Source organism: Apaloderma vittatum, unplaced genomic scaffold (assembly GCF_000703405.1).
Source record: "Apaloderma vittatum isolate BGI_N311 unplaced genomic scaffold, ASM70340v1 scaffold4620, whole genome shotgun sequence".
Taxonomy (NCBI): Eukaryota; Metazoa; Chordata; class Aves; order Trogoniformes; family Trogonidae; genus Apaloderma; species Apaloderma vittatum.
In genome coordinates this window covers 12,562-23,696 of record NW_009694905.1, presented here as the reverse complement: position 1 = coordinate 23,696, position 11,135 = coordinate 12,562, and the positions used below count along the sequence as shown (strand labels likewise).

General features: G+C 40.1%; 1 protein-coding gene across 1 annotated transcript; it reads left to right on the top strand.

The window, feature by feature from the left end:
* Positions 1-1,415: 1,415 nt before the first annotated feature.
* LOC104269914 (membrane transport protein XK-like) lies at positions 1,416-7,274 on the top strand. Its single transcript, XM_009869130.1, is given in 3 exon segments — positions 1,416-1,567; positions 1,569-1,672; positions 5,763-7,274. Coding segments are annotated over 3 exon segments (1,002 nt in total). The 5' UTR covers positions 1,416-1,496; the 3' UTR covers positions 6,590-7,274.
* The last annotated feature ends 3,861 nt before the right edge of the window (positions 7,275-11,135 follow it).

The following is an 11,135-nucleotide window of genomic DNA, read 5'->3' as shown; positions in this document are numbered from 1 at the left end:
GGATTTGGGCTTTTAGAGGGGTAATTTTTCAGTAGTCAATGCCATTTATCCTATATGGTTCTGCTCTACATGGACTCTACAACAGCATGCCCTGTATTTTTAGGACCCTGTGCAGTGTGATGGAAATAGAGATTTTCTTTCTTCTCCCTCCTCCCTCAGCCTGCGACTTCACGTATTCCACATTAGCTTCTTGCTTGTTGTTACTTCCCAAACAAGGAAGACTATTGCTCTGTTTTAGGTCAAACATTGTGGCTCAGCCCACCCTTGAAACCTTCATACCCAAGCAACTCTCTTAGAATAGTTTTTCTAAAGTTTTTGCCAAAGTAAAAATAATCATTTGAAGGAAGTTTCAGAAACTTCAGAAATCATTCTGTGGCTGTGTTATCTTCTTTAATACTTGATGAACAACAAGATTTTCCTTTTTGCTACAGCATTTGCTGCTGCCAACCCCTTCAGCCCTTTTCCATTCTCTCCCAAATGCATGGATTATTCTTTGTGTAGGCAGAGGCAGCAAGTAGTACAACAATATGTAATATATGAATAGAAATGTATGTGCTGGCACTGTCTTGTCCGTTAGAAATTAATCTGTGGTGAATTAGCCCTATGTAAACATGAGGGTTTAGGTTCCCCCTGTGTTTAAAGTATGGCGACCTGCAGCATCTAGAAACACTGCATCTTATTTAGAAAAATTTTGCAAGATTGTGTTTAATATTCCTTAAACAATGCAATAAAGGTAAGCAAATGTAACCAGTAAAGTTCTAATTTCCGTGTCTTTTTAAAAAAATGTCAGTTTCCAGTGTTGTGAGCCTCTAAACTGCTTGTTCTCATTGCTGCTATGGCTTGTTACTTCTGTTCTGGTCTGTTCCTTGATGAAGCAAGATTTGGTGTCCTACTATTTGAGGTGTGTGTACCTGATTGCATCCTGAGTTTCTCTCCAACATCTTGAGATATTTTGTTTAAGGCAGAGGTATGAAAAGTGGCTTTATTGCTGTGTCCCATTAGTGTGTCACAGACATATGGATAGCAAGAAGAGAATCTGAAGAAACACTTCCAGCTTGGGTTCTGGTTTGGAAGCTTGTGAACATTGTAGTGGATGAGTAGTTAAAGGACTTTAATAGGACAGCAGAGAGCAAGGGCAGCTCCTAGGAAACAATTAAACCCCCTCTCATGTCTGAGTACTACAAGCAGCCCAAAGGGCACTGCCAGATTCTTGCCCTCTAGTCATATGTAATTCCTGTTTTAAAGAGTGAAGTCTGTCATATTCCAAATTTACCAGAAGGGGAAAGGGTACGGGCTTTGCTCTATGAACAGATGACATAGGACTGAGTATGTGATGGTTTAAAATACTAAGTACTGGGAAGATCTATGCTGTTCTTTCATTTTTTTTTCCCCTGTTACTCTACTGATTTGCTTGTAGGTGTGTGGAAGTCTTTTACATTTACTTCCACGCTGGCAGAGTTGAAGAGCCCTATGTCAGCATCACAAAGAAGAGGCAGATGCCCAAGGATGGGTACTCGGAAGAAATTGAGAAAGAAGTGGGACAGGCTGAAGGCAAGCTGTGTACGCACAGTCAGCAGGGCCTCTGTGATCCAGGCGTTCCTCGGCTCAGCGCCCCAGCTCACGCTCCAGCTCTACATCTGTGTCCTGCAGCAGGAGATCACGGCTGCCAGAAGTAGGTAGAGCTGTCATTGTCGCCTTCGTATTTTGGTGGGAGGGAGAGGAAGAAAGGGCAGCAGTCAGGTGTAGCTGCCCCAGGCAAGAGCCAAACATATTGCAACGGGTTTTGTCTCCCTGACAGCTTTTGATGGTGATGTTGCTATTGCGTATGTCATCATGGTTTAGAGTATGATACTCCCTGTAGCGTGCTTTGGTTGCTATAAAAACACTAATTTGATAAAGTAGCCATTATGTCATGAGAGGGAGGCAGCTGGAGGGAATAAACTGCCTTCATGAAGAGGAAAAAAGATTTACCTCTCTTCCTGTCTTTACTTGTGCCAGACTCTGAATTTGGAATACAAAAGGCAGGACTCAGTAAGCTGGTTTGCATGTGTGGCCATCTCATCTCTGGACCTAAGCTGGTTGGCCTTCACCAAGCAGTGCTGAACCTCATGGACTTACCAGAACACATCTCTCTCACACATATATTCTCACAGAACACATCTCTCTATGAGATTCTGTGTCTTGTTCCATGATGTGCTCCAGCTCCTTGAAAAAGGATGTATTGATTTGCTGGCATTCATTAATTTCTCTGGATGTTTTCTTCTGTATGATCAGATTCTTGCCAGGGTCTGGCGTTCCCAACAACTGTCATTTCACTCTCTGCCAAAAATATAGGATCAAGAGAGCTAAAGCAAATTGCGAAAGCAGGACAAAGCCTCTAGGTTAGCGATGAAAGACATAAAGCTTCGGTGACTAGCATGAAATGTTTGGAAATGATGTTGTATGAAATGCAACATTGGAAACCCACTTCTAATAGCCTGATCCGAGTCCTAGTTCTAGCCTTTCAGCTTTTTCTTTGGTTACAGCCTAACTGGGAAGAAAGTTCCTGCCTTGTTAGCACCTGGAAAAACACAAGGCCAGGAGGTGCCAAAAAGATCAGAGTTAGCATTAGTTACAAAAAACAGCTACGTGAAGATGAGGGAGGTGTTGACTTGGCCTCTTACCCTTGAAAAAGGACCAGTTCTCTGTGTGCAGTATTGAATGTGGAAAATCCACTTCTGTTAAGAGTGACCTTTTTGTAAGTTTAAAGTCTTTGTGCTGTTAACAGCAATCAAGTTGCTTTTCCAAGTGTTGCTTACAGTGATCATCTAAAAAGGCAAATTCCCCACCATTTAAAAATAAAATTATTGTGCTGAAAATGATGGGGGGGGTGTTGATGAAAATTTGTAGCAGTGAAGTTTTGGTTTTAGGATTTTTTTCAATTTACTAGTGTTTGCACTAGTGTTCATGACTGAGCTTTGTAGGTGGTCTTACTCGATATCTTAAGACGCTTCTGCAGTTGCTTCCTCTCAACTCATTAAGCTCTGACCACAGAATACTTTTATCATTGTTTGAACAGCATACTTTGAGTATTAATAGTTATTTCTAAGTGTTGAAATTATATCTTAAGAAAAAAAATAAAATTCTATCTAGGTGTCTTGCCCTGAATAACAAAGTAAGTGCCCTTATTTTTCAAGGGTTCTGTTTATCCATTTAGAAAACTATAGTATGTATAATAGATAACTTATGACTCTTCAGCTAAATGGAAGATTTCAGTAACAGGTGTTTCTGATGTAGCTCACATAGAGCAGAATTCACTCTCTTAACAGTTTCTGAAGTGGGAAGGACCAAGTCTTGGAAAGACTTAAGACAGAATAAAAACCCAACCAAGTAGAGCAGTGTCTCCCAGAATGGCTCTGTGAGTGTGCACCTCTGATTTGTAAGGAGAGTGCAGCCCCCTGGAAGTGGGAGGGAAGGAGAGAAATGCCACCTTTATAAGGACTGGGAGGGAGGGGGATTTGGGACTATTGCAGGGGAAGATAATTTCCCTTTTAAATTTTTACTTCTTTGTCTGCTCAGGATGAGTATAAGCAACAATAATGTCACCGTTCCCCGTTTCCTTTTGTGGTTACTTCAACTTTCTCACAGGCTTAAAAGTGATGTTTGAACTGAAGGTTTGGTGACAGTGCTGAGCATTTGGGAGAGGAGAAGGACTGGACTACTCTGTTAAATCAGAGTCGGCATGACCTGGTTTCTATCAGTGGAGAAATGCCTAGTTGGCTTGAGTTTTTAAGAGAAGTTTTGAGATTAATATAGAATCCCTAAAATGAAATTGGATAAGAAGATGAATGTCAGCTTACCAACGCAGAGAGTTCCAGGACAGCAGCAACCTGTCCCCAGTGGGTATTTTTTTTGTTGTTTCTTTAACTCTGAGAATTTTCTTTTGCATTGTTAGCTGCTGGAAGTTGTTTGTTCTTTCACACTTCTAGAGTCAGCTCAAAACTACAGAAAAGTTTTTTATAAACAGCCACAAGATACGAAGTGGTGTTCTTGACTGCACTCGCTTGCTCCTCTGCTTTCAGACAATGCTTTTCTAACACATGATGTTCAAAAATTCTCACAAGTACAGTGCTGCAAGAAGCGTGTTTTAAATCAGCAATGAAAAATTCAAGTGTTAAACAGGCAAATACACAACTGTTTTCATAGAATAGATGCACCACCAAACTGGCATGTCCAAAATCACTCTATAAAATGGCAAATGTTTTTCAGCTTACTGAGTGCTACTGGAAAATTAGATATAAAGGATTAATTGATTATTTTTCAAAATAATTTCAGAAGTGTTTGAGGATCAGGGTGGGGAGAGCTTAGTTAAAATTACAGAGAAAATCCTGTTAGAGGTCCTAAAATATGCTTGTTTCTTTCAGACTCATGATTAGAAATTAATATTTTTAATTAGAAAAAGAACTGGTAGTCGTGGCCATGTAGCTATAGCAAAGCAGGGAATCCAGGTCATTTGTCGGATATTGACACATAAACTAATTGAAGGCTGCAGAAGGCACTAGTTGCTAAGCATTACAAAAGTAATTGACATAATTAAGAATTCTCAACACTGATTATTTTGTTTGACATGATGCAATATAATGCTCTGTAGCATAACTAGTTAGCTCAGGTAGTTTCACTGATGTGAAAAGAAACAACTGAATAATTTTTGCTGTGCTTAGCTCATTTTCACTTTAAGTGTTCCTTGCACGGATAAAATGCTAAGATTGAAACTGAAAGTATTAATTGAGAGCGCTTGATATTAGTCCTCTAAATCAGCTATTCAGCACGTTGGTAAAAATTGTGCAGAAAGAGTGCAAATGCTGACAAAAACATGGCCTCTTGGCACTTCTGAACATCAAGGTACTTCTCAGTGAATGTTTATCCTATGCATCCAGGGTTCCTGTACAGTTTTACCTACTTAGTGTGACAAGACAAGACTCCCTCCTGCGGTGCCAGAAAGCTTTTCCCATATTGCATCTGGAGGGGAGGCCAGGCAACAGCTGGCTTATGCCTTATACTTTCTGCAGAATTTAAATGCCATGAAACCTTCACTGGGGGGATTTTAGGTGGATTGGAGATAGTGAAAATTAATCTGAAATTCAATACTTTTTTAAAGAAGTACTGTTTTTGAGTGCATGATACAGACAAGTATAGAAAGAAAATAGGTATATAGGAAAACACAGCACAGGCAGGTGAGCAAATCTCTTTCTACACAGTGCAGATGCGTCTAAGTTTAAATTGCTTTGACTTTCAATTTTTAGCTCCATTACAGAGCTTTACTGTGAGCTTAAACAATGTGCTTTGATGTAGAACTTCACAAGCACTAAAGTATCTCCATGCTCAACATACTCCAAAATTTCACCTTCTGTTTTGTAGTTTTTGATCTGTACAGAGAGAGAGTAGTGAGAGGTTGAGAGCAAGTTGGGTACTCTTACAACTGAGCTGTATAATTACCAAGGACAGTGTATGTGTATGAACAGCCCTTGGCAGGGGGAGTAGGGAGAGACACTTCTGACTGTTAAGTGTCTTTTTTTCTTTCTAGTTACTTGGAAAAATTACAAATGGAGACCAAAATAGGAGGTGGGGTTAAAGTAAGAACCCAGATGTGCATACAAGGAATGGCTTTTTTGGCATGACATGCTGCTGGGAATCCTCAGGAGTGCTGTGAAGACAACCACCCCAGTGCAATGTCTTTAACTTCTGCTAAGCTGGAAGTCCTGATTTGTCTTTTCTCTTTGTAGGTATTTTTATGGTCCTTTCTCTCCTGTCAATTGTATATGGAGCTTTACGCTGCAACATCCTGGCTATTAAGATTAAGTATGACGATTATGATGTCAGTGTGAAACCAGCTGCCTACCTCTGTATATTCATGTGGAGAAGCTTTGAGATTGCCACACGGGTGACGGTGCTGGTCCTTTTCAGTTCAGTCCTTCAAATCTGGACTCTCCCCGTTGTGCTAGTGAATTTCTTTGGTTTTTTCTTCTACCCGTGGGTTCTCTTCTGGCAAAGCAAGTGCCCGTTTCCCGAGAACATAGAGAAAGCATTGAGCAGGGTCGGCACTACCATTGTCTTGTGCCTTCTCACCTTCCTGTATGCTGGCATTAACATGTTCTGCTGGTCGGCAGTGCAGGTGAAGCTCAACGATCCTGACTTAATTAACAAATCCCAAAACTGGTACCGACTGACTGTATATTACATGCTGCGATTCATCGAGAACGCGTTCCTCCTGCTGATGTGGTACATCTATAAAACTGATATCTACCTGTATGTCTGCGCCCCGTTGTTGATCCTGCAGCTCCTGATCAGTTACTGCATGGCTGTCCTCTTCATGTTGGTTTTCTACCAGTTCTGCCACCCTTGCAAAAAGCTTTTCTCGTCCAGCATTTCTGAAGGTTTACTGTCCTGTTTCAAGTTCCTCTGCTTTATTTGCAAGCCTCCCAAATCCACCATACTGACGGACAAGGCGGAGGTGAAATCACCCGAAAATACTGACGAAGCATGGAGCAGTAACAAGACAATAGATTCTCAAAAGGGGAATCCTCATCAAAGTGTTTCTTCCAATGCCTAATACAACTGGAAGCAAGTAGGTGCCTTTGGAAGGTGGTGGATGACCTGCTGAGAACGTTGTGTATCTTGGACATTGTGTCTTGTGGATGAGATTTCTTTCTTCCAGGTGTAGCACTGCATGACGACTGACAAGCCTACCTTTGTGGAAAAACTTAGTGTTGAGTATGTGTATCTGTGTGTGTTTGTGTAGGGGGAGCAATCATTGTTTGTAGACTTCTATTTCAGAGGTTTTTTGCACATAAGTGTATTGTCACTTGTTTAATTTGAAATCATTATAGGAGACATCCTTCAAAAACTGGCCTGATGCTCATCTTACTCAGGAAATCTGAGGATGAAAGGAAATACATTTTATTTCAGATAGGATGTCATTATGGTGTGCTGCCCTAGCGTGGAAACAGAGCATAGACCTGGAGTATATACTGACTGTAGCTGTGGTCTGCTCTCATCAAATTGCAGACTTTTTTTTTTTTACACTTTAATCAATGTAATAAGGTAATACTTCTCTCTGTGGTTTAAGAACTAGACTTCTACAATGCACTGCAGTCTAGGTTGCCAAGAAACCGCCAGTTAGCCAGCACTAATACTGAAATGTGACTGTTGCTGCGAACGGACAGAAGGGTTTTTGACTTTGCACTGGTTTACCCTTCATATTTGCTGCTTGTTAGTAAGGGAATTAAATTTAATACCTTAATTGTGATGTTCTGGAGTAGCCCAGTTTTCTGACATTATCATTTATCTAATACTTTGTGATGTTCTGGTGCTTGGGTGGTGTTCACTTTATACAACTTCAAATACCTAGCAGTTGGGCAGATAGTGTGAACTAGTCATGTAGGTGCTCTCCAGAGCACATCGCCAAGGAGTAATTCAACCCATCTTAAAACGTCTTCTAAAGCAGGTGATATGAATCATTCTCTATTTCTCAGCATTAACCAGATGCCTTGACAATTAGTTTTGACTGCTCACATCCCTTTTAGGTGGCTGAAATTAAGGGATGAGCATTACCCCGATTGTCAGGGGTTTGGTAGTACATCAAGTAGGCAACACAGTGACTTGTTATGTGGAGACAGAAGACACCAAGTCCTTCCTTTTGAGGCTGTGATATGTTGTGGTTAGTTTAATATCAGAAGTTCAAAACCCTCTGACTTCTTTACCTCAGGAGTAGCACAGGCTTGAAATCTGAAAGAGGATATGGGAGTTGTTGACTTTTTTCTTCTATGCACTGTATAACCACAAGTAGAAGTGCTTCTGTATTTTGCAAGTTGCTGAGAAAGTTCTAGCAGATGAACAGTGAAAATACACAATACCAACTGCATTTTCAAAAACTAAGTGAAAGCTGTTGGCACTTTGTTTGCTTAGAACCTTGCATTTCTTTTGAGTATTACACATTATGGCTGCTAGTGGAAACAAAGAATTCATGACCCAGAACATCTCCTAGTGTTCTGAGCTTAGTCATGGAGGATGTGAAGTTCTTCAGGAGGGGTCACATCACCATCATTGTATTAGAAATGTCTCAAGTTCAGGTCTGAGGTCATTTATAATGAAATATATCACATGCAGTGCCGCAAAGAGCTCATCTGGTTTTAGTTATTTCTTTGCTGCACTGTAAATGTCTTCATACTTTGTTTTATAATAGTGTTATGGGTTTTATTTTGCTTAATATATGTTTGTGTGTGGTATGTGTATCTAGATCTCCTTAAATTACTGGTGGGTGGTAATGGGAATTTTGGCCTGAATTTGCCATGGGAATGTACCTAACATATCTGGGGAAGACACTAAACACCTCCCTTCTAATTTCTCTCACTGAGGAAAATAGAATAGTGAAGTGACTCCTTGAAGACACTACAGTATTTCTCTGTACTTTTGTACGTAAGAACACAGTGTAATGTTTCTCTGTACTCTTATAGGTGCAGATTTGGGTTTTTTCAGAGGTGCTCAGTAGTGAGTGAAAGGAGCAAGTGAGAATGTAACCCTTGCTTCCAAACTTGCAGAGTTCAGCACACAGAGCCAAATTTTCAGGTGTTCCTAGCTAGAACTGAGTATCTGACTTTATAGCTCAATACTTACCACTAGTCAGGGAATTACGATTGTTGCCTATCTACAGATGTACCTAGGTCTGAAATGTTGGTCTTTGGGGGGAAAAAAAAAAGTGGCTTCATATGTGTAAGTATTTCATACCTAAAGGGAGAGCTCTCAAATCCTTAAAGCAGACTTTGGACACTATGAAGTGATGGTGAAGTTGTGATTTTTGCCATTTGGAAACAGAGGAAATTTCACAAACCTCAGCCAGTGAAACGTTTGTGCTACAGTGAAGTCATCAGTAGGAGAGTTATACAGCTAAGAGTCCAGTATTTACACATAGGGAGTACCAGTTCATTTCGTGCACCAATGATGAAGACTACTGAATATGCATATTTTTAGAGAGTGTGCCATATTACTTCCTATTTTTATACCGATCTGAAGTGTACGCATAAGGAACTGAAAATTTAAATCACTGTTATGAGAGAGGGAAAAACCCAAACATTTGTATGAGTTCTATTACTGTCATATGGTTTTGCCTTAGTTGTGGAGACTAACCAAATACAACATCAACATGAGGGCTGTTGCTTTTGTGGTGCCTCGTGTCACTACAGCACGGAGTGCAGATTAACTGATGGTATTGCTGCTCTTAGGCATGTTTTGATCTGGCTGTGCTGGTAGAAAGAAGGCATTAGAGGGAGTCATCGAGGCAAAGATGGTGTTTTAAAGGACAAGCTTATTTTTCCAAAGCATGCTCTAATGCCAGGAGAGGCAGTTTTTCTCAGGATAATGACAGTCTAGGCAGTGTTATCAGCACACCCCGTGACTGCATGGAGCGAGTAGTATTAGCTACAAAGGTTGTATGTGTATGTATGAGTGACCTCTTGCTGCAAGTTCACTGTGGTTTTACCCTCTTCTGTGAATGTCAGAGGTGTATGTGTTCAGTGGGAGGGTACAGGGCTACTGTTAAAAGCTGTACATGCTTGAGTAGTCCTGAATCACAGAAATGATTGCTCAGTAAGGATTATTCGTGTGTATAAGAGTATGCAAAATCTGATACATAGGTTTTCTTTTATACTTGTGAAACAACACCAATTAAAATGTTGAAACACTCACTTAAGTTGTGTTGGCATCAGTTCTTAGTCTGCTGCGCTTAGAAATCCAAGGTAAAGGTTACATAGCACGCTGTCGACAGTTACCACACAGAAGAAATTTTTTTGAGCAGACCTGGCAGAAGAATAATCTGAGATTGGTTTGGTGGAAGTTCCTTACCTCCAACCAGTGGTGCTTCCAATGCTGTTTAGCTGCTTGGGGTCTCAGCAGAAAGTTTAGTAGGAGGCAGGCAGTTTAAGAGACCAGTGCTATACAGAATGAGATCAGTATCAGTTATTTGTCAGGTTGAGAATATTTAGGTGGTTTACACTGGAAATTGGAAATAAATCATTGCCTTATGAAGGATCTTTACACTTTTTTCTGCACACTTGTTTCATGCTCATCTTAATATACTATATGCTTGTCTCTGACCTTGGGAATAGCCAGCAAAATCCGAGCTGAGGACTGTTTTGGAGGCACATGAACATATAGAAACTCTGTAACATATTTAAGTGTTTGTAAATATGTATAAAAAGTATATGTGTATTTTATAAATACAGATGTGAATAGATACATTGTAACAAGTTGTAATGTGTGTGCATCACTTAAATGGAGGAGCAGTGAGAAAGAAGTTTTAGAAGTCTTAGAGGAAATGGACACCACTATCTCCTGCACTCCCTAAAACACAGAAAGTAATTAATCCTTTCTTACAGACATTATTTTTATTCTCAAGGGATAATTTTTAAATGAGTATCCAGGGTACGTTTTTTAAAAATGAAATGTGAATTAAAACCTCAATGAAAAAATTCAGATTTAGGCACAATGTTGATAACTTCTCTTCTGAACATGGTTTCTAAAAGAAAAGCTTATGTGACAACACTGTTTCTCCATCAGCACTGTTCTCCTCAGTACATATCAAACTCTTGGGACATGTTGTCACATGAAAGGGTGTGTTGCTGAGCGAGACTCTCCTATTTATTTATACAGCCACTTGCCAGAACTAGGACTTGCCTGTTTCAGAGCCATGTTAAGGACTTTACACTGGGACAATTTGCAAGATAGTAAAGAATAGTTAAATTTAATAAAGCAACAGATATAGCAGATTCAGGATTGCCATTGGTAAATACACTTGCTGCAATAGCATTAATATATGATAATAATGTTAACAAAATATTATCCCAGGTATTTCTCACCAAAAGTTGAAAGTACAATTCTTTCCAAGAAGGCGTCCCTGTCTGGATGGAGGAGAAGGAGCACAGCTTGTCGACCGCCTCTTCTGGGTCTTCTCTGCCCCCAGTCGTGTGATCCTTCCATATTCTTTCTATCCTAAGCTTATCTATCCCCCTCTCTGGGCTAATGTTTAGCATGATTTGGGTAGAGAGTCAGGGACTATGGTCATAGATGGTTGGCATGTACTTCGTTAAGCTCATTTGCATAGT